This window comes from Oncorhynchus mykiss, chromosome 22, assembly GCF_057628025.1.
Source record: "Oncorhynchus mykiss isolate SJ-2025 chromosome 22, ASM5762802v1, whole genome shotgun sequence".
Classification (NCBI taxonomy): Eukaryota; Metazoa; Chordata; class Actinopteri; order Salmoniformes; family Salmonidae; genus Oncorhynchus; species Oncorhynchus mykiss.
In genome coordinates this window covers 43112127-43134719 of record NC_143043.1, presented here as the reverse complement: position 1 = coordinate 43134719, position 22593 = coordinate 43112127, and the positions used below count along the sequence as shown (strand labels likewise).

The 22593-nt window shown below is 45.8% G+C and overlaps 1 protein-coding gene across 50 annotated transcripts in view; it reads right to left on the bottom strand.

The window, feature by feature from the left end:
• The window catches only part of LOC110501832 (1-phosphatidylinositol 3-phosphate 5-kinase), a 38303-nt gene that overhangs the window by 885 nt on the left and 14825 nt on the right, over positions 1-22593 (bottom strand). For 43 of the 50 annotated variants that reach the window (XM_036959244.2, XM_036959248.2, XM_090216122.1 and 40 more), the window contains 34 exons: positions 18558-18715; positions 18232-18343; positions 17881-18028; positions 15467-15634; positions 15157-15216; positions 14889-15018; positions 14417-14597; positions 14083-14157; positions 13869-13976; positions 13628-13768; positions 12654-12780; positions 11711-12378; positions 11426-11587; positions 10883-11257; positions 10531-10631; positions 10304-10375; positions 10001-10172; positions 6910-7088; positions 6626-6739; positions 6309-6417; positions 5998-6152; positions 5170-5260; positions 5001-5061; positions 4768-4905; positions 4530-4650; positions 4035-4130; positions 3860-3934; positions 3685-3785; positions 3491-3550; positions 3157-3333; positions 2927-3030; positions 1060-1257; positions 338-530; positions 65-139 (listed from right to left, as the gene is read on the bottom strand). In XM_036959244.2, coding sequence (XP_036815139.2) covers positions 65-139; positions 338-530; positions 1060-1257; positions 2927-3030; positions 3157-3333; positions 3491-3550; positions 3685-3785; positions 3860-3934; positions 4035-4130; positions 4530-4650; positions 4768-4905; positions 5001-5061; positions 5170-5260; positions 5998-6152; positions 6309-6417; positions 6626-6739; positions 6910-7088; positions 10001-10172; positions 10304-10375; positions 10531-10631; positions 10883-11257; positions 11426-11587; positions 11711-12378; positions 12654-12780; positions 13628-13768; positions 13869-13976; positions 14083-14157; positions 14417-14597; positions 14889-15018; positions 15157-15216; positions 15467-15634; positions 17881-18028; positions 18232-18343; positions 18558-18715 — 5005 coding nt within the window. Of the gene's footprint in view, positions 1-64; positions 140-337; positions 531-1059; positions 1258-2926; positions 3031-3156; positions 3334-3490; positions 3551-3684; positions 3786-3859; positions 3935-4034; positions 4131-4529; positions 4651-4767; positions 4906-5000; positions 5062-5169; positions 5345-5997; positions 6153-6308; positions 6418-6625; positions 6740-6909; positions 7089-10000; positions 10173-10303; positions 10376-10530; positions 10632-10882; positions 11258-11425; positions 11588-11710; positions 12379-12653; positions 12781-13627; positions 13769-13868; positions 13977-14082; positions 14158-14416; positions 14598-14888; positions 15019-15156; positions 15217-15466; positions 15635-17880; positions 18029-18231; positions 18344-18557; positions 18716-22593 lie in introns of all 50 variants that reach the window. The other 7 variants (XR_016490638.1, XR_016490639.1, XR_016490640.1 and 4 more) reach the window with 2 other exon arrangements.

The window sequence follows — 22593 nt, the reverse complement described above, 5'->3', positions numbered from 1 at the left end:
AATCTTAAAATAGACTTCAAGGACGAATGTACCGGGAAGGAGGTGTTGGTGTCAGATGAATTACCTTGCCCTCCCAGGATCCCTGTGGATTTCACCACCATCTCCAGCTTCTTATCCCATGTGAACGTCCGTATGTAATCTGAAACAATGGGAGGAATGTTTGTTTTAGAAATATAGCAAAGTACAATGTCACTCAAATGCCCTTTTGAAGCAGCATGCATGGAGAAATTAAGACTGATTTTCTATAAAAAACACCAGTAAAACAGTTTATGTATAACAATGAACAACGTTATAGCCAATGAGAACACATTTGAAAAATATCAAGCTTTTCCCTCACCTATGATTCCCACCACCAGCTGGTCTGTGGCGTCGTCTCGTCCAACCAGCAGAGAGTAGTCTATGATCAGGTGACTAGACAGGAAGTAGGCATCACTGTGGATAGCAGCCCTGAGGATGGCCTTGCAGTGGGCTCTGATGTACAGAGGGTTGTCATGGACCAGCTTCAGTAGATTCTCGTCCAGCAGAACCACCTAATATAGAATGATGCCATTTAGCTCATGCTTTTATCCAAAGGTCTTATTGCAAAAGAGAACGTGTTCTCAATTAACAAATCATGTAGAAACACCTCAAAGATGATCAATGGAAACAGGATGCACCTGAGCTCAATTTCAAGTCTCATCGCAAAGGGTATCTGTTTACATTTTTTATTAATTTCCCCCCCAAAAAAATTGCTTTGTCATTATGGGGCATTGTGATGTCATTATGGGTTTATTGTGATGTCATTATGGGGTATTGTGATGTCATTATGGGGTATTGTGTGTAGATTGATGAGGAAAACAATGAATTTAATAAATATTAGAATAAGGCTGTAACGTAACAAAATGTGGAAAAGGGGAAGGGGTCTGAATACTTTCTGAATGCACTGTATCCTGGTTAAAACAACACATACATAAAACAAAGCAACTTACATTACAGTGATTGCATACAAAATAAATGTATGTGGCCTTAGGTGGGAATCGAACCCATAGCCCAGCCCTGCTAGACTAGCGCCATGCTCACCTCACAGCTCTCCTTCCCAGACTCGGTCTTGACGTTGCGGTTCCTCAGAGAACCCTTGAGGTCGAACACCTGGGCCATCTTCCTGCCATAGAACAGGTTCTCCATGACCAGAAGGTCCAGCTTCTTCTCAGAGTTGTTCTGGGAGTTCTTGTAGCCGATCCGGTACACACCCAGGATCTTAGCCAGGGCAGTGGGCCGCTGTGGGACACACTGGGTTTAGGACAGGACTGTGTTGCAATAACCATCCATCCATCACCACGACAAGAACACAGCTCATTGACATTTTATCTGAGAGACACCATTGAGACCAGCTTTTCTTTTTCAAGGGAGCCCTGCATATACAATGTCATAGAACTAAGAAATCTAACAATATAAAACAAGTACAATATGTTTAATAAAATTGGATTTCCTCAAATTAAATTAATTTGCAAACCAACTCTATATATACATACACATTACATGACCAAAAGTATGTGGACACCTGCTCGTCGAACATCTCATTCCAAAATCATGGGCATTAATATGGAGTTGGTCCCCCTTTGCTGCCCCAACATCCTCCACTCTTCTGGGACAGGCTTTCCACTAGATGTTGGAACATTGCTGCGGGGACTTGCTTCCATTCAGCCACAAGAGGTCAGTGAGGTCAGCACGGATGTTGGGTGATTAGGCCCGGCCCGCAGTCGGCGTTCCAATTCATCCCAAAGATGTTCGATGGAGTCGAGGTCAGGGCTCTGTGCAGGCCAGTCAAGTTCTTCCACACCGATCTCGACAAATTCTTTCTGTATGGACCTCGCTTAGTGCACAGGGGCATTGTCATGCTGAAACAGGAAAGGGCCGTCCGCAAACTGTTGCCACAAAGTTGAAAGCACAGAATTGTGTAGAATGTCATCGTATGCTGTAGCATTAAGATGTCCCTTCACTGGAACTAAGGGGCCGAGCTCAAACCATGAAAAACAGTCCCAGACCATTATTCCTCCTCCACCAAACTTTACAGTTGGCACTATGCATTGGGGCAGGTAGAGTTCTCCTGGCATCCGCCAAACCTAGATTCATTCGTCGGACTGCCAGATGGTCAAGCGTGATTCATCACTCTAGAGAACACGTTTCCACTGTTCCAATGGCAGCAAGCTTTACACCACTCCAGCCGACACGTGGCAATCTTAGACTTGCGCACGGCTGCTCGGCCATGGAAACCCATTTCATGAAGCTCCCGACGAACTGCTCGTGCTGACATTGCTTCCAGAGGCAGTTTGGAACTCGGTAGTGAGTGTTGCAACTGAGGACAAACTATTTTTATGCGCTACGCACTTCAGCACTCGGCAGTCCCATTCTGTGAGCTTGTGTGGCCTACCACGTCGTGGCTGAGCCATTGTTGTTCCTAGACGTTTCCACTTCACAATAACAGCACTTACAGTTGAGCCGGGGAAGTTCTAGCAGGGCAGAAATTTGACAAACTGACTTGTTGGAAAGGTGGCATCCTATGATGGTGCCACGTTGAAAGTCACGGAGCTCTTCAGTAAGGACATTCTACTGCCAATGTTTGTCTATGGAGAGTGCATGGCTGTGTGCTCGATTTTATACACCTGTCAGCAACGGGTGTGGCTGAAATAGCTGAATCCACTAAATTAAAGTGGTGTCCACATACCTTTGTATATAGTGTATCTATTTAAGTTAATTTAACTATATTTGTGCTAGACCTGAAGCCAGATGCGTAGTGTAGTTAGCCGGGGGTACTGTAGTTAGCCGGGGGTACTGTAGTTAGCCGGGGGTACTGTAGTTAGCCGGGGGTACTGTAGTTAGCCGGGGGTACTGTAGTTAGCCGGGGGTACTGTAGTTTGCCGGGGGTACTGTAGTTAGCATAGTTTACCTTCTGCTGCACGGCTCCAGTGATGTAGGTGAAGTAGTGAGGGGCAAAGTCCAGGAAGGACTGAACCTCTAGTCTGGGCATCTGCTTCAGAATGTATCGGTCATCTGAGGGAGGGTAAAGAAACAGTGAGGTACAACAGACATATTTAAAAAGGCGTCTCTTGACCTCAAATGGGACTTCCTGGTAAATAGAAGTTAAAAATAAAATATGGCTCTGGTGTTGCCAGTCACCTTCGGTGGCATAGAAGACGGCCCCAGACTTGCCACCGCGGGCCTGCCAGTTGACACAGTGGGACAGCGAGCGAACAAAGTCATCCTCCGTACTCTCCATTATTTCCGCTCTCATCTTGTGGAACTCCTCAGCATAGTAGATCCTACAGTAGAACTTAGCGTTGGCATCAGAGAACTCTGCAGGGGAGAGAGAGGGGGGGGGGGGGGGGGGGGGGGGGAGACAGAATGAGATGGGTTACGGACTAGGCCTTATGCTTATTATTGAGAGGAAGTTTGCAGGCTAAAAGGTGATGCCATTCCAAAGGGAAATCCAATGAGAAATGCATTTACTCACGTAATTCAATATGAGGGTTTCCTGTCGACTTCTTATGGTTGTCTCCTATGTCTGCATCTTCTGTTCAGAGCAAAAGAAAAACATGCTAGGAGCTCCAGAAACATTACATACTACATCAGAACAGAGCTAAACTGATTTTCTAGCACCACCCACTCATGTTGCCCCTTGACCTTGAGACCTTGTCCACTACTCACTAAGAGGCTCAGAGTCCATGCTGCTGCGGCCCAGACCCATCTGGGAGGAGGCCGTCTCATTGGGCTTGGCTGGGCTGTTCTTGACCCGGCTCTCTCCAGAGCTGCACACAGACAAGATAGGATTATACTTCAGGTAACACACACAGTTGACATCTGCAGGAGCAGTGTGGTGTACCTGGTGGTGTCCTCGCCTCCTGTCTTCAATGTTGTCTTCCACAGTTCATCCAGAGTACTCTTATACTCCTTACAGCTAGAGGTTGGGCAGAGGTCATTCAAATATCATTAGAACAACAAAATACACGTTTGAACAGAAAAGTCAGGCTTGTGAAGAGTTGGACAGGAGCTGTTACCTGAGAGCGAATGAGATGATGGAGCTGGGTTCTCTCTCACACACGGCGATGGGCACTCTCTCATGCTCATACATCAGGTAATGCTTGTCTGGTTCACTGACGAACAACGGACACAACAACGTCACAAAACATACAATACACTCTTTATTGATCCATTATATTAGGATAGTTTTGATTTGGGCTTTCACAGTGCCCAGTCCCGACACACAACATGGCAGCACAGGGTCACCCACAGAGCAGAGCAGTGCCCTGGAGCAGGTTAGCGGTTAAGTGCCTTGCTCAAGTGCACACCGGCAGTATGTGGCACCTGAGATATTGATGATTTTTCCAGTCGACACTAGGATTCAAGCTAAACATTACAACAAAGTAAGAAAATGAATAGGGCTCAATATAGTATGGGCATTTACATCAAATTCTATCTTATTTGGCTGATCATGCAACAATTTATACTACAAGCCAAAAGCCTATTCAGAGATGAAGTCATAATGTACACACAATGGGAATGGGATAGAGTTGTAACTGTTGCCTGGCATCAGGTTGGCTAGAATGGCCTTCATGGTGGACTTCTCTTTCACCTGGCTGTCATTGGAGCCCAACAGGTGTCCATCAAACACATCTAGGAGACAACGAGAATGAATTTAAGGACAGGAGTGGTCTGTATTTTGATACGCACTGTAGATCCAGAGAAAGAACAGGAAGCTAATGTGGTGGGGGGGGTTGTGTGTGTGTTCACCCTCTGGGATACTGACGGAATCCTGGTCAGGAAAGCAGGGTCCAGACGAGAGGGGTTCTGAGCCTGGCTCCCCTGGTGACGGTAACGCTAGCAATGACGACCCCCAGCTTGAGGGCATGGCAGTGAGGTGACGATCCTCTGTCCATCAAATAACAGACACGCCCATCAACTACAGTCCACCAATGAGAGAAGTAGTATAGCATTCTGACTGAAAGCTGAACCAATCCCCTTACCTTTGTCAACATTTTGTACTAAAGGGGAGGGGTTGCGTGGAGAGGACTCCAGAGCACTTGGCTGTCAAACAAAAGAAACAACATTCCTTACTTTCTGATACACTAAGTGCTTATCATATACTAAGCACTTCCAATCATCTGAATTGTATCAGGAATCTGTTGCACTGACCTTGCTGTCGTCTGTCTGTCGGTGTCTCCCAGGGCTGGCTGGGACAGACAGACGCTTCCTGCCCTTCTCCTGCTGGAACAGGTCCTGCAGCCTGGAGGTTACATGGTTCAAAAAATCCATTCTTAGAAAGATCTCCCAATGACATCAATCATTTCTCTGTTCTCCTCTCTCGGCACTGTTGGGAAGGGTCCGTCAGTAAGCGTTTCACTGTTAGTCTACTTGGAAAACCCCTGTTGTTTACCAAGCATGTGACTAATAAAATGGATTCTGATGTGAAAGTCTGAGCCCAAGTTATAATTCAGCCCTAAGGTCCAATTTTATGGACACAGATGACGAGATTCAACCATTCAAAGTACTTCTTAGTCAAAGACTAGGCTTGATCTGTGTCTAGGAAACTGCCCCTAAAAGTTTAAACATTAAAAGCTGCTCTGAGGTCAGTGTTCTCACCATAGAAATAAGAATGAATAGAAAGGGCATCTCCATTCAAGTCAATGATGGCACAATGGGTGGGCTGGCAGCCATTTTGAGCCATATTGCATGGAAGTAAAAGCAATAAGTTTACCCTTCAATCTGTGCTGTGATTTGTTGAGTCAAATCACATGACATGACAAAAAAATACATTCAATTGCATGAGCCACATCAGTTAGCGTCATTTGAATGAACATTCTACATTACCATGGCAATCCAGCATCAGTTGATAGAACATTTCAAAATACCATGGACATTTTTGCATCACAATACCAGGCAGACATTGCGAGTGTACCAGTCAATAGGCAGGGTCAGAGTGTCCAAGCCCGTTCTATTCATTCTTATTTCTATGGTTCTCACCTGCTGTTCCAAGACTGCAGTGTTTCACACAGGCTCTGTTTCTTCACTACCACTGATTCCAGTACAGTCTGGAGCTGCTGGGGGGAGTCACTACCACAGGCCTGGAGACGAGCCTGCAGCTTCTCTATCCAGCTGTGCAGATCTGCCTCCTCCATCTGAACACGCAAACAAAACGAATGGAAAACATGGGTTTGATACCGTTCCATTCCAGCCAGTCCAATGAGCTCGTCCTCCGACGTAAAGCGACACCAGCCTCCACTGCACTATACATACTATACACAGTGGTCCCGCCCTTTGGAGGAACAACCTACATCTTTCTGTGCAAACAGGTCCTCCATCTTCTGCTCGCGTGTCTTGCTGAAGGTGTCCGTCTTCAGGGAGGTGAGGCGGTCATCTATGGCCAGGTACACCTGAGTCACCCTGACAAGAGGGACAGAATGGAAAAGGTCTGGTTAGAAATAGATTATTCAGACTCCTAGCCTGGTCCCAGATCTGTTTGTGCAATCTTGCCAACTACTATGGTTATTGTCAGAGGACAATAACCATAGGAGTCGGCTATGCAGAACAAACAGATCTGGGATCAGGCAAGTTAAGGTCATGGTAGACAGACAACAGGTAGACCAGTTACTTCTGTGAGAAGTCCTTGAGGTCCTGCTGCATCCGGCCCTTGGAGGGCCCCTGGTTCCTGATGAAGATCTTAGGAGGAGGGAGGCAGACCTCTAGCAGTCTCACTGAGATGTAGCTGGTGGTTAGACAATTACAATGGCATGATGGGCAAATACATTTTACCACACTAACAATAACTATAGTGATCTTTGTGTTCTGGTATTTAGAGGTCATTTGAAGATGTAGTAAGAATGGTAAATTATGTATGGCTGGATAGAAGTCAAAGCCCTGGCGTGTGTTTCCCACCTGAAGGAGGCCACCATCTGGTTATAGGAGAAGTACTGATGGTAGTCATGGTGGATGGAGTGGCCACAGGGCTCAGCATTAGCCCTCCTGGTATACTGGTGACCATAGAACCTCAGTTCCAGGTACTTAGCAAAGGACATGGACCACGAGTCATTAGAAAGGGGCACCACAGGAGTCACCTACAGAGAGAGTAGAAGTGAGTAGAGTAGGAGAATATAATAGAAGAGTGTAAAAAATTAGAGTAGAAGAGTGTAGCAGTGGAGTAGGAGAGTGTAGAGTGGAGTAGGAGTAGAATAGAGTATGAGAGTAGAGTAGCATAGCAAGTAGAAGAGTAAAGCAGAGTAGGAGAGTAGGAGTAGAGGATAGTGGAGTATGAAGAGAGTAAAGTATGAAGAGAGTATAGCAGAGTAAAATAAAGTATAGTAGGCCGGTAAAGCAGAGTAGGAGTGAGTAGGAAGGTATAGTAGGAGAGTAGCGTAGAGAATAGAGTAGGAGAGTAGGAGAGTAGCGTAGAGAATAGAGTAGGAGAGTAGAGTAGAGAATAGAGTAGGAGAATAGCGTAGAGAATAGAGTAGGAGAGTAGAGTAGAGAATAGAGTAGGAGAGTAGCGTAGAGAATAGAGTAGGAGAGTAGCGTAGAGAATAGAGTAGGAGAGTAGAGTAGAGAATAGAGTAGGAGAATAGAGTAGGAGAGTAGCGTAGAGAATAGAGTAGGAGAGTAGCGTAGAGAATAGAGTAGGAGAGTAGCGTAGAGAATAGAGTAGGAGAGTAGAGTAGAGAATAGAGTAGGAGAGTAGAGTAGAGAATAGAGTAGGAGAATAGCGTAGAGAATAGAGTAGGAGAGTAGAGTAGAGAATAGAGTAGGAGAGTAGAGTAGAGAATAGAGTAGGAGAATAGCGTAGAGAATAGAGTAGGAGAATAGAGTAGAGAATAGAGTAGGAGAGTAGCGTAGAGAATAGAGTAGGAGAATAGCGTAGAGAATAGAGTAGGAGAGTAGAGTAGAGAATAGAGTAGGAGAGTAGCGTAGAGAATAGAGTAGGAGAGAAGCGTAGAGAATAGAGTAGGAGAGTAGAGTAGAGAATAGAGTAGGAGAGTAGAGTAGAGAATAGAGTAGGAGAGTAGAGTAGAGAATAGAGTAGGAGAGTAGCGTAGAAGAGAGGAGAGAAGAAGAGAGTCAAATAGAGGAGAGAGTAGAAGTAAATTATAGTATAGTAGGAGAGTATAGTAAAAAAGTAGGATTAGAGTAGCAGTAAGTATAGTAGGAGAGTAATGCATAGTAGAAGAAGAGTACCGTATAAAATAGAAGAGAGTAAAGTATAGTGTAAAGTATAGTAGAATAGAAGAGTGTAGGGTTAGAGTAGAAAATATTGTAGTGGAGTACGAAGAGTATAGTAGGAGAGAGTAGAGCAGGGGGGAGTATAGGAGAGTAAAGTATAGTAGAAGAGAGTAGAGCATAGTGGAAGAGTATAGTAGAGTATGGGAGTAGAGTAGAGTAGAAGAGTAGGAGAGTATAGTAAAGTATAATAGAGTAGAAGAGTAGGGTTGGAGAGTAAATCAATATAAAGTAGAGTAGAAGAGAGTAGAGTAAAATAATGTATAGAGAAGTAAATTATAGTATAGTAGGAGAGTATAGTAGAGTAGAGTAGAAGAGAGTAAAGTAAGATAGTAGAGTAGGAGAGAGTAGAGTAAAATAATGTATAGAGAAGTAAATTATAGTATAGTAGGAGAGTATAGTAGAGTAGAGTAGAAGAGAGTAAAGTAAGATAGTAGAGTAGGAGAGAGTAGAGTAAAGAGTAAAAGAGAGTAAATTGTAGTATAGTAGAGTAGAAGAGAAAATTATAGTAGGGGAGTATAGTACAGTAGGAGAGTAGAATAGTGTACAGTAAAGTATAATAGAGTAGCATAGAAGAGAATAGAGTAAAATAAAGTATAGAGTATAATAAATTATAGTATAGTAGAAGAGAGTAAAGTAGGATAGTAATAGGAGAGAGTAAAGTAAAGAGTAGAAGAGAGTAAATTATAGTTTTGAAGAGTAAAGAGTAGGAGAGTAGAGTAGAAGAGAGTATAGTAAAGTACAGAGTATAATAGAGTATAGTACAGTAGGAGAGTAGAAGAGAATAGAGTAGGATATTATAGTAGAGTATAGTAGAATAGTAAATTATAGTAGGAGTGTAAATGAGAGTAGGAGAGTAGATTATATAGTAGAAGAGTAAATTATACTATAGTAGGAGAGTAGAGTAGGAGTATAGTAGAGTAAAGTATAATATAGAGTAGAAGAGAAGAAAGTAAATTATAGTAGGAGTGTAAAGTAGTAAGAAAGTAGAATTAGAGTAGGATAGTAGAGTAGGAGGGTAGAGTATACTCTAAGATAGAGTACAAGAAAGTATAGCAGCATAGATGAGCAAAGTATAGTAGAAGAGCGTATCAATGAGTATAATTGAGTATAATTGAGTATGAAGAGACTGTAGTAGAAAACAGTATAGTACAGTAAATAAAAGTATAGTAGGAGAGAGAATAGTATAAGAGTAGAGTAAAGTATAGATTCTGCTTATCTTCAATCTCACACAGCGTTGATCCTTGTATTCTACTCTATATTTTACTCTACTCTTCTACTATAATTTACTCTCTTCTACTATACTATAGTAGAGAAGAGAGTAGAGTATAGAGTCTGCTTAGCTTCAATCTCACAGCTTTGATCCTTGTATTCTACTCTACTCTCTCCTACTCTAGAGTAAAATAAAGTATAGAGTAGAAAAGTACATTATAGTAGAGTAGAAGAGAGTAGAGTAGGCGAGTAGGAGAGAGTAAATTATAGTATAGTAGTAGAGTAAAATATAGTGGAAGAGAGTAGAGTATTTTAGAGTAGAGTATAGTAGAAGAGAGTATAGTAGAGTAGAATACAAGGATCAAAGCTGTGTGAGAGATTGACGCTAAGCAGACCTGGACAGCAGCTTTATGCTCTAGCCAAGAACTGGCTGATTAGCAAGCATTTGATTTGTTGAACTCGGGCTGCTAGCTATAGAGCAAACGTGCAGTCCTGGGGGTAGTCATGAAATAGATAAGGAAACACACCGATTAAAAAGTTACTGTACCTGTTTGCATATGCGGCACCAGGAGTAGTTGAGGATGGTGTGTTGGTATCCAGGCACAGGAGAGTCCAGCTCCTTCAGTACGATCTGAACACAGCCACTGCCATGGACAAACCGCCGCACATGGTGCACCATGGGAGTCTCACAGAACATACTGGGGCATTGATAGGACGGCCTGTAAAACACACACACGAAGAGGTGCTTCATTGAGCTAGATTTTATTACATCAGTGACAACCAAATGGACGTAAAAGGTTTTATTGTAAATTCGCTAACACAATTTGTCTGGTTCAGATTTCCCCCTCACCTGAAACAGTATCTCTCCAGGAATATTCCTAGAGTGAGGTCGTTCTTTCCGTAGAACTCCATCGTGACCATCCTGTTGAGAACAAATAAGTACTTGTGAATAGCTGACCTTTCAAAATTCAGTCAGTTGGTCTTTCACAGCTGGTACACAACAACACTTCTGTTGCACCTAAGGGGATAAATAAAGTAGTACTGAATTGAAGACCACCGGGGTTGGGTGGGGTTTACCAGGGACTGACGCAAGGGTTGGGGGCGTTGTTGGACTGGGCAGAGGAGCTGCTGAACAGAACACAGAGTCTCTGATGGTTCACTGGGTTCAGGCAGTCCAGCTGAAACACATAAGTAATGGTGGTCAACGACAGCATAAAAACAGCACTCTTCAGCCCTGACTTAATATCTCTGGAGAGTGAGGGAAGTGGTGAGCTCTCATCAGTAGCACATTGATCAGTAAACTAGCACTGGTTAAGGGAGATTTTAAGATTGTTTGTAATGGAATAACTATCTAACTCCACAGATACATAAGTGAGACTGTTGGAGATCTGCGCCATCTCCCTCCTATATTGTGATGTGTCCTAACTACCTTGGAGGCCCAGGTCATGTCGTTCTGTCCCGCTGGCTTCTCCTCCTCACAATCAGCCTTGACGGGGTGCTTGGGCGGCAGAGCCTCCCGGACCGGTGGCTGGGATAGGGGCTGGGCGAAGGGGTCTGCCTCCTCCTGTCGGAGTCGGCCTCCTTGGGCACGGTAGTCTGCCAGCATCTTGGCCAAGTCCTGGCTGCTGCCCAGATGCTCTGCGATGCGGGCACTGGTAAGGCGGTGGGAGGGTAACACCTGGATGGGGCGAGGGCCTCCGTTGGCCACGCCTCCACCTGATGGGGTGGAGTCTTTGAGGAGTTGTCGCTTACGTCGACCGTCTAGTTCTTTGAAGTCCTTGTTTAGCAGTGGGGAGAGGTACACCTGCACGAGGAGCTACTATGTTACATCTCAAATATGAAAATATCTTATTGATCATTCGCCCAGCACTTAAGTGTTATGAGATGGCATATTGCGTAAGCATGACTACCATGTTTTGTACAGAGGAATTGAAAAACATTCAATAAATACAGTCAATGTAAACAAACAGACCTGTTGAGGAAAGTAGTCTCTGCTGGGGCAGCGTAGGCCAGCGGGGGAGAGGAGGAAGGGCTCTCTGAAAGTGATGAAGGGGGAGACACACAGGATGATGTCCTTCAGCTCCTGTTTGAAGCCTGCCGTCAGCGTCCTGAGATGGTCGTCCGTCGAGGCCACCTGCTCAGTGACAGAACAGTCAAGGATATCGTTGGACACTCTTGGAGGACAATGGAAGTCGTTTTAAAAATGCTTTTTTATTATAAAAACCAATGTGTTTCTGCATGTCGCCTTAATCCTCACCTGCTCTGTGACAAATAGCCCTGTGTCATCCTGCAGGGGGTCTCTGAACAGCCTGGGGGCCGTCTCCGAAGCAGAGCTCTCCTCCTGCGACTCACGCCTCCCCAGAACCCCTGACCCGCTCCCCCCCTCAGTCTCCTCCCCCTGCTCCAGCCCAATCTCATCTGTTAACTCCTCTAGGTCATCAATGAGGTAGGGTGGTGGCGGCGCCAGGGGATTGGACAACGGCGTGGAGGTCATGACCTCTGCTGACTCCATCCCCTCGGCCACCAGGGAGGATGAGGAGGACAGGAGTTGGTTCTTGGCGACTTTGACAACCTCGACATCTTTAGGCGAGGAGGATTCCGATACAGAATTCTCCTCGTCCCCTAGCACAGTCTCTCCTCCCTGGAAGAGGGTGCTCTGGTCGGTCTCATTTTCCTGGCTCTCCTCCTCCACGATGGTAGTGCTCTCCAGGAGACAGGGGAAGCTGGTCTTGGCCAGGCTGGGAGGCATGGCAAACTCATCCATGAGGAAGGATATCTCTAGCTGGGAGTGGTAGGCCACACACACCATGAGGATGATGATCTCTTTAACCCTGGCCAGCTCGTACTCAGACGCCCCGCGAAGCTTTATGGTACAGCCTAGCTGGGGAGGGCAGCCCTCAAAGAACATCAGAGTCTTCAACTCATCTGTCACAGAGAAGGGAAAGAGGAGAACACATTACATAGTCGTGCTGTGGCACTCAGGAGAGTCAGAATGAGCATGTAGATACATATAGTCTAGGCTGGAGGACATTGTGAATGAAAGCACCTGGTTGCAGTGTGTTGGTTTCATGTGTTGGATTATTTAAGTGAAATAAGTGTTATGAACGGCTTCCAACATCGAAGGTAAAGAGATTTAAAATGTAGATATGTAAGATGTACACTAAAAGCAGCATGTTGAGGGCAGAGTAGTTTCCACTCACTGTTGGCCAGCTGGAAGGAGTGTAGGTAGAACTTTTGGCAGGTTCCCAGACGAGGCTTGGTGAGCAGCTGGTCCATGAACATGACCAGGTCCCCCTGGGTCATGTGACTCACCCTGTCCAAGACTTGCTGCAGAGAACCAGAGGTGGGGAAGAGAGAGAGGGCAGGAACGGCTAACAGACAGTTGAACGGATGAAGCAGAAGAACGGGCTGACATGGCAACAGACACCATCATAAAGAGTAGTGAAACACTAGCTGCAGTACCCCATGGGGGTGGGGGGGGTTACTGTGGCCCTAGCGGCACAAAATAAAAGGTCTGACTGCTCAGAGACGCTTGGGAAAATGGTCGCAGAAATTTCACAAATTAACAAGGCACACCTGTTAATTGAAATGCATTCCAGGTGACCACCTCATGGAAGCTAGTTGAGAGAATGCCAAGAGTGTGAAAAGCTGCCATCAAGGCAAAGGGTGGCTACTTTGAATAATCTGAAATATGTTTTGAATTGTTTAACACTCTTTTTGGTTACTACATGATTTAATTTAGTTATTTCATCGTTTTGATGTCTTCACTATTATTCTACAATGTACAAGATAGTAGAAATAAAGAAAAACCCTTGAATGAGTAGGTGTGCCCAAACTTTTGACTGGTACTGTGTGTGTGTGTGTGTGTGTGTGTGTGTGTGTGTGTGTGTGTGTGTGTGTGTGTGTGTGTGTGTGTGTGTGTAAAATATATGATTGTAAATGATGCAGTCAATTACATTGATAGAACCCAAATCTATTTGCAAAAAAATGTAATAAAAATAAACTAACAAAAGCTACATAAGTAAGATGTTCTTAAGCGCTAAAGGTGGGTTTGGAAACAACCCAGGCTAGTCTAGCTAGTACAGAGAGCTAGAGAGATGGCAGGGCAGTACCAACTGGTTTGACATTGATAACACCAGTTAATGTTTTCCTAGCAGTACAGAGAGCTACTGACCGGTTTGACGTTGATAACCAGTGTGATGCCGTGCTCCAGCAGCATGTCCTGAGCGATACGAGACACGGTCTTCTCCACCAGCACCAGGTTGGGACGCACGTCCACTATACGCTGAACATAGTTCTTCAGAAACTCATGCTCCTGGGTAACAAAGACACTGACAAAGATCACATTTTCTTTTTCTTAATTCCTAGAAATGGTGGATGGGTGCTAGCAAATGTGGAATGACTAACAGACTGACCTGAAGCACAATGGGGTCAATGCAGGTGAACTTGGTCTCCTCTCTGTAGAGATACTCTATGGAACACTTCAGAAGCAGGATCTTGGGGTTCTTGATGTACGAGTTCATCTAAAATATGATTAAATTGTACTTCACAGACAAGCAATAAACTGCGTCCCTCTGACTGTGTTTACAGGGAGAGATGGTAGTTGTTACATAAGAGAAGGGAACTTACTTTTTTGTGGGCAATGTTCTTGGTACAGACAAAGCCATTCACTACCGCAGAGTCAAACTTCTTCCCTCCAGGAATCTAAAAAACAACAAACCCCCCGCCCCAGAAAGAATGAAGTTTAAAAAGACAGCCATTTTGGTCACCTATCAGTCTACTCCTGCAGTATGTGCAGTCTAAGTAAAGCCAAATGACAAAGAACTGATTCAGAGTTGAAAGAAATGCAGGCAACGCAGACTTTTGCGTAAATCGTTCATTGAGGTCAATATGGAGACTTGCAAGGAAAGTCAAGTTAATCAACCAGATCTCAAGTTAGAATAGAGCACTGTCAGCGAGGTACCTTCTTGACGTGAACCAGTTGTCTGATGTCCATGTCATCATCACAACTGCGAACGTCCGGCCGCACCGTCTGCACTACCTGCCTCACCACGGGAACGATGATGTCACGCCAGGAGAGGCACAGGGACTCGCTGTACAGCAGCTGCTGCAGCAGCGCCATCATGTGGCTGTGGTTGGCAGAGCTGCGGCCAGTATAACATGCAAAGTCACCAGCTAAAAATGTTTACATACCACCATAGTACACTAATTCATACTGAGAGGAGATCTCTGCTTCATCTAAAGAATGACTTATATGTTCAGTTCCAATTCTACTTCAATTTAGTAGGCTAGAGACTAGTCTTTACATTCCAGACCTCCCACTTCAGTAGTGCCTAGCATTTCCTGTACTCACATACATATTTAATGGACAAAAAAAAGGTTGGACAAACATTTGAACAACTTTCAAACCTCTAAAGTTGTCCGACTGTACTCACAGTAGCCTCTCCATGGCCTCCTTCTCTCCATTCTCCTCTCTGAGCTGGTCCAGGGAGCTGTGGTGCCAGCCCAGAGGAGTGAACAGCACCTCGTTAGCTTTCTCCTCCACACGACGGTTAAACAGGGACTCTGCAGCAAACAGAGAGCGATAGCTTGGTTTACAGCTACAGTACATTAGGTTCAGTACCAACTGCTTGTTCAATAGAAAGTATACACAGCTGCTCAAGAGTTGAAGCCAGACTACACTAGTAAGTGGGGAGTTCCTACCTTTGATGAAAGCATCACTGATGGAGATATTCTGTCCTCCGTCCTCTGAGACCAGGTACTCTGATACAGGAGAAAGAGGAGAAACGCATAAACACACAACTCCACCTTCCATAAACGTATAAGAGTTATGGGAACTGGCTGAGCAAACAAATAGGTTAAGTTCCTCTTTGTATGCTATTGCAGATTAAGGTGAATCGATCAAAATAGACGTCTATGTAAAAGGCGTTTTCTTTCAGCAAGACATTCTAGTGAAGAGGGATAGGACTGTCCCCGTTCAGGTGGAACAGTGTGTGTGTTTGTTGCGCCGTACCTTTCTGCTCCTTGGGGAGCGGTGGTACATGGGGGTACTTGGACTGTTTCTTGATGTGGAAGTTGACATTGTCCTGCTCCATATTGAGGTTGATAGAAGCAGCAGAGTCACTGTCCACCGCTGATTGGAAACTACTGACTGACGTCCTCTTACTGGGGTTGGATGAGTCTGACGAGGGGGAGGGGGGGTGCATTGATTGATTGATTGATTGATTGATTGATTGGATCTTTATTAGCACATTAAAAACATGTAATGTGTCTTGTTGATGCATAGCAGCATGGAGGGGGAGTACACACTAGTTATATAGTTCAAGAGCTCAGTAGTAAGAGAAATACAAAGAAAAATCTCAGAGACATTACAAAGAGTCAACTACCTATTGTTTACTCTCAATATTAAAGGCTTAGTGCAGTCAAAAATGTGATTTACCTGTCTTTTATATACAGTTGAAGTCTGAAGTTTACATACACTTAGGTTGGAGTCATTAAAACTCGTTTTTCAACCACTCCACAAATGTATTGTTAACAAACTATAGTTTTGACAAGTTGGTTAAGACCTCTACTTTGTGCATGACACAAGTCATTGTTCCAACAATTGTTTACAGACAGATTATTTCACTGTATCACAAATCCAGTGGGTCAGAAGTTTACATACACTAAGTTGACTGTGCCTTTAAACAGCTTGTAAAATTCCAGAAAATTATGTCATGGCTTTAGATGCTTCTGATTGACATCATTTGAGTCAATTGGAGGTGTACCTGTGGATGTATTTCAAGGCCTACCTTCAAACTCAGTGCTTCTTTGCTTGACATCATGGGAAAATCTAAAGAAATCAGCCAAGACCTCAGAAAAGAAATTGGAGACCTCCACAATTTCAAAACGCCTGAAGGTACCACGCTCATCTGTACAAACAATAGTACGCAAGTATAAACACCATGGGACCACGCAACCGTCATAGCGCTCAGGAAGGAGACGTGTTCTGTCTCCTAGAGATGAATGTACTTTGGTGCGAAAAGTGCAAATCAATCCCAGAACAACAGCAAAGGACCTTGTGAAGATGCTGGAGGAAACAGGTACAAAAGTATCTAAATCCACAGTAAAACTAGTCCTGTATCGACAGAACCTGAAAGGCCGCTCAGTAAAGAAGAAGCCACGGCTCCAAAACCGCCATAAAAAAGCCAGACTACGGTTTGCAACTGCACATGGGGACAAAGATGTCCTCTGGTCTGATGAAACAAAAATAGAACTGTTTGGCCATAATGACCATCGTTATGTTTGGAGGAAAAAGGGGCAGGCTTGCAAGCCGAAGAACACCATCCCAACTGTGAAGCACGGTTGCTTTGCTGCATTGCTGTAGGAGGGACTGGTACATTTTACAAAATATATGGCATCATGAGGGAGGAAAATGATGTGGATATATTGAAACAACATCTCAAGACGGTAAGGAAGTTAAAGCTTGGTCGCAAATGCGTCTTCAAAAATAACAATGACCCCAAGCATACTTCCACGGTTATGGCTTAAGGACAACAAAGTCAAGGTATTGGAGTGACCATCACAAAGCCCTGACCTCAATCACATAGAAAATTTGTGGGCAGAACTGAAAAAGCGTGTGTGAACAAGGAGGACTACAAACCTGCCTCAGTTACACCAGCTCTGTCAGGAGGAATGGGCCAAAATTCACCCAACTTATTGTGGGAAGCTTGTGGAAGGCTACCCGAAACATTTGACCCAAGTTAAACAATTTAAAGGCAATGCTACCAAATCTAATTGAGTGTTTGTAAACTTCTGACCCACTGGGAATGTGATGAAAGAAATAAAAGCTGAAATCAATCACTCTCTGTACTATTCTATTCTGACATTTCACATTCTTAAAATAAAGTGGTGTCCTAACTGATCTAAAACAGAGAATTATTACTAGTATTAAATGTCAGGAATTGTGAAAAACTGAGTTTAAATGTATTTGGCTAAGGTGTATGTAAACTTCTGACTTCAGCTGTATATTTCCACACTGAGGTTGGAAATTATGATAATGCCCTTTTAGGGTAACCGCTGGTTGAAAAGACTGCCTGACATTTTAGCCTGTTTTGGTGGGATTAACTTTTGGCCTGCCTGCTGACATCACCAGGCGATAAATTTGTTAATAGACCAATAAGAAAGAGTTCCAAACCACTCTGCCAATAACAGCTAGTTCAGTTTTCCCCTCCCCACTCAGACAGTCCAAGCTAAATTCTGGCTTTATGACCATTTGAATTGAAAACAATCACAGTAAAGTACTTCACTGTTACCCAGAAATGATTTGATATTGAGAAGAAAATGTTTGCATTGGACCTTTAAGAAGAAAGCAGGCATAGACATGATGCTGGTTGTTGTAATGTTTAGCCTGAGGGCTAAAGTCACAAGGCATGCTGGGATACATACTGGTCGTGACATAGTCATTCTCGTCAGCCACCTGGTCTGTGTCACTGTCGCAAAACTTGATGTCTTTGAACCAGGAGGGTTCTGAGTGTCCCTCCAGAGAGTTGACACTGTCACTGTCAGGAGACGGGGTCTCAGAGAACTCTGTGCTCTGAAGAGAAGACAGAACATCATGATCATCATCCTCACCATCACCCTCTTAATTGAAGTGTGGTGAGCTTTTAGCGCCGTTCGGCTGCAGTGGCATCACTGCTGCACAAAGTTGTTGGAGGAGTGGCTACATGTAATAAACCAAGTGGCTATAGGGAGAAGTAGGCAGACTCGTCCCCTTATTCCCACAAAACAGTATCTCACCTGGAGGGGGCGATAGAGAGCGTACTCATCCCTGAACAGCTGGTTGTGGTGAGTGACACATTCCAACCAACGACCGTCTACCACAGCCTGACCAATGGCTATCGCCTGGGCCCTGCAAGAGTATGAGTGAGTGAGACAGAGAGCGAGAGAAAGATGGAAGGGCGAGCGAGAGTGGAGGAGTGAGCAAGATGGAAGAGCAAGAAAGATGGAAGAGTGAGAGAGATGTAGGCAAGAGAGAAAACATTTTCTAACTCATGTAATCTCTTCTTTCTACAATATCGTTATTCAGACATCAGTCAGGTAGCCATGATACAGTATGTCTATACCTGGTGGAGATGGTTCCACTCCTCAGCAGCCAGTTGACCAGCTCCTTCCCCACAATGCAGTTGGGGTATGTACGGAGCCAGTAGCGGTGGTCCTGGAACTCCATGCCAGTACTGTTGTTACAAATCTTCTTCCACAGGTCTTTGAGCTGGGACGAGTCCTACATGTCATGAAAGTCAGTCAGTGAAAAATCTGTTTTTATTGTATGCTTTGCCAACAATGGAGTGTAAATATACAGACAGGGCTAGAAAGAAAATAGAGGGAGAGAGTAAGGACAAGATGGAGAGAGGGAGAGCGTAAGGACAAGATGGAGAGAGAGAGAGCGTAAGGACAAGATGGAGAGCGTAAGGACAAGATGGAGAGAGGGAAAGCGTAAGGACAAGATGGAGAGAGGGAGAGCGTAAGGACAAGATGGAGAGAGGGAGAGCGTAAGGACAAGATGGAGAGAGAGAGAGCGTAAGGACAAGATGGAGAGCGTAAGGACAAGATGGAGAGAGGGAAAGCGTAAGGACAAGATGGAGAGAGGGAGAGCGTAAGGACAAGATGGAGAGAGAGAGAGCGTAAGGACAAGATGGAGAGCGTAAGGACAAGATGGAGAGAGGGAAAGCGTAAGGACAAGATGGAGAGAGGGAGAGCGTAAGGACAAGATGGAGAGAGGGAGAGCGTAAGGACAAGATGGAGAGAGGGAGAGCGTAAGGACAAGATGGAGAGAGGGAGAGCGTAAGGACAAGATGGAGAGAGGGAGAGCGTAAGGACAAGATGGAGAGGGAGAGCGAAAGGACAAGATGGAGAGGGAGAGCGTAAGGACAAGATGGAGAGGGAGAGCGTAAGGACAAGATGGAGAGGGAGAGCGTAAGGACAAGATGGAGAGAGGGAGAGCGTAAGGACAAGATGGAGAGAGGGAGAGCGAAAGGACAAGATGGAGATGGAGAGCGTAAGGACAAGATGGAGAGGGAGAGCGTAAGGACAAGATGGAGAGAGGGAGAGCGAAAGGACAAGATGGAGAGGGAGAGCGTAAGGACAAGATGGAGAGGGAGAGCGTAAGGACAAGATGGAGAGGGAAAGCGTACGGACAAGATGGAGAGGGAAAGCGTACGGACAAGATGGAGAGGGAGAGCGTAAGGACAAGATGGAGAGCGTAAGAACAAAATGGAGAGGGAGAGCGTAAGGACAAGATGGAGAAAGGGAGAGCGTAAGGACAAGATGGAGAGAGGGAGAGCGTAAGGACAAGATGGAGAGAGGGAGAGCGTAAGGACAAGATGGAGAGAGGGAGAGCGTAAGGACAAGATGGAGAGGGAGAGCGTAAGGACAAGATGGAGAGAGGGAGAGCGTAAGGACAAGATGGAGAGAGGGAGAGCGTAAGGACAAGATGGAGAGAGGGAGAGCGTAAGGACAAGATGGAGAGGGAGAGCGTAAGGACAAGATGGAGAGGGAGAGCGTAAGGACAAGATGGAGAGAGGGAGAGCGTAAGGACAAGATGGAGAGCGTAAGGACAAGATGGAGAGGGAGAGCGTAAGGACAAGATGGAGAGCGTAAGGACAAGATGGAGAGGGAGAGCGTAAGGACAAGATGGAGAGGGAGAGCGTAAGGACAAGATGGAGAGAGGGAGAGCGTAAGGACAAGATGGAGAGAGGGAGAGCGTAAGGACAAGATGGAGAGAGGGAGAGCGTAAGGACAAGATGGAGAGAGGGAGAGCGTAAGGACAAGATGGAGAGAGGGAGAGCGTAAGGACAAGATGGAGAGAGAGAGAGCGTAAGGACAAGATGGTGAGCGTAAGGACAAGATGGAGAGCGTAAGGACAAGATGGAGAGCGTAAGGACAAGATGGTGAGCGTAAGGACAAGATGGAGAGCGTAAGGACAAGATGGAGAGCGTAAGGACAAGATGGAGAGGGAGAGCGTAAGGACAAGATGGAGAGGGAGAGCGTAAGGACAAGATGGAGAGTGAGAGCGTAAGGACAAGATGGAGAGGGAGAGCGTAAGGACAAGATGGAGAGGGAGAGCGTAAGGACAAGATGGAGAGGGAGAGCGTAAGGACAAGATGGAGAGAGGGAGAGCGAAAGGACAAGATGGAGATGGAGAGCGTAAGGACAAGATGGAGAGGGAGAGCGTAAGGACAAGATGGAGAGAGGGAGAGCGAAAGGACAAGATGGAGAGGGAGAGCGTAAGGACAAGATGGAGAGGGAGAGCGTAAGGACAAGATGGAGAGGGAAAGCGTACGGACAAGATGGAGAGGGAGAGCGTAAGGACAAGATGGAGAGCGTAAGAACAAAATGGAGAGGGAGAGCGTAAGGACAAGATGGAGAAAGGGAGAGCGTAAGGACAAGATGGAGAGAGGGAGAGCGTAAGGACAAGATGGAGAGAGGGAGAGCGTAAGGACAAGATGGAGAGAGGGAGAGCGTAAGGACAGATGGAGAGGGAGAGCGTAAGGACAGATGGAGAGGGAGAGCGTAAGGACAAGATGGAGAGAGGGAGAGCGTAAGGACAAGATGGAGAGAGGGAGAGCGTAAGGACAAGATGGAGAGAGGGAGAGCGTAAGGACAAGATGGAGAGAGGGAGAGCGTAAGGACAAGATGGAGAGGGAGAGCGTAAGGACAAGATGGAGAGGGAGAGCGTAAGGACAAGATGGAGAGAGGGAGAGCGTAAGGACAAGATGGAGAGCGTAAGGACAAGATGGAGAGGGAGAGCGTAAGGACAAGATGGAGAGAGGGAGAGCGTAAGGACAAGATGGAGAGAGGGAGAGCGTAAGGACAAGATGGAGAGAGGGAGAGCGTAAGGACAAGATGGAGAGAGGGAGAGCGTAAGGACAAGATGGAGAGAGAGAGAGCGTAAGGACAAGATGGTGAGCGTAAGGACAAGATGGAGAGCGTAAGGACAAGATGGAGAGCGTAAGGACAAGATGGAGAGCGTAAGGACAAGATGGAGAGGGAGAGCGTAAGGACAAGATGGAGAGGGAGAGCGTAAGGACAAGATGGAGAGGGAGAGCGTAAGGACAAGATGGAGAGGGAGAGCGTAAGGACAAGATGGAGAGGGAGAGCGTAAGGACAAGATGGAGAGGGAGAGCGTAAGGACAAGATGGAGAGGGAGAGCGTAAGGACAAGATGGAGAGGGAGAGCGTAAGGACAAGATGGAGAGGGAGAGCGTAAGGACAAGATGGAGAGGGAAAGCGTACGGACAAGATGGAGAGGGAGAGCGTAAGGACAAGATGGAGAGCGTAAGAACAAAATGGAGAGGGAGAGCGTAAGGACAAGATGGAGAAAGGGAGAGCGTAAGGACAAGATGGAGAGAGGGAGAGCGTAAGGACAAGATGGAGAGAGGGAGAGCGTAAGGACAAGATGGAGAGAGGGAGAGCGTAAGGACAGATGGAGAGGGAGAGCGTAAGGACAGATGGAGAGGGAGAGCGTAAGGACAAGATGGAGAGAGGGAGAGCGTAAGGACAAGATGGAGAGAGGGAGAGCGTAAGGACAAGATGGAGAGAGGGAGAGCGTAAGGACAAGATGGAGAGAGGGAGAGCGTAAGGACAAGATGGAGAGGGAGAGCGTAAGGACAAGATGGAGAGGGAGAGCGTAAGGACAAGATGGAGAGAGGGAGAGCGTAAGGACAAGATGGAGAGCGTAAGGACAAGATGGAGAGGGAGAGCGTAAGGACAAGATGGAGAGAGGGAGAGCGTAAGGACAAGATGGAGAGAGGGAGAGCGTAAGGACAAGATGGAGAGAGGGAGAGCGTAAGGACAAGATGGAGAGAGGGAGAGCGTAAGGACAAGATGGAGAGAGAGAGAGCGTAAGGACAAGATGGTGAGCGTAAGGACAAGATGGAGAGCGTAAGGACAAGATGGAGAGCGTAAGGACAAGATGGAGAGCGTAAGGACAAGATGGAGAGCGTAAGGACAAGATGGAGAGCGTAAGGACAAGATGGAGAGGGAGAGCGTAAGGACAAGATGGAGAGGGAGAGCGTAAGGACAAGATGGAGAGGGAGAGCGTAAGGACAAGATGGAGAGGGAGAGCGTAAGGACAAGATGGAGAGGGAGAGTGTAAGGACAA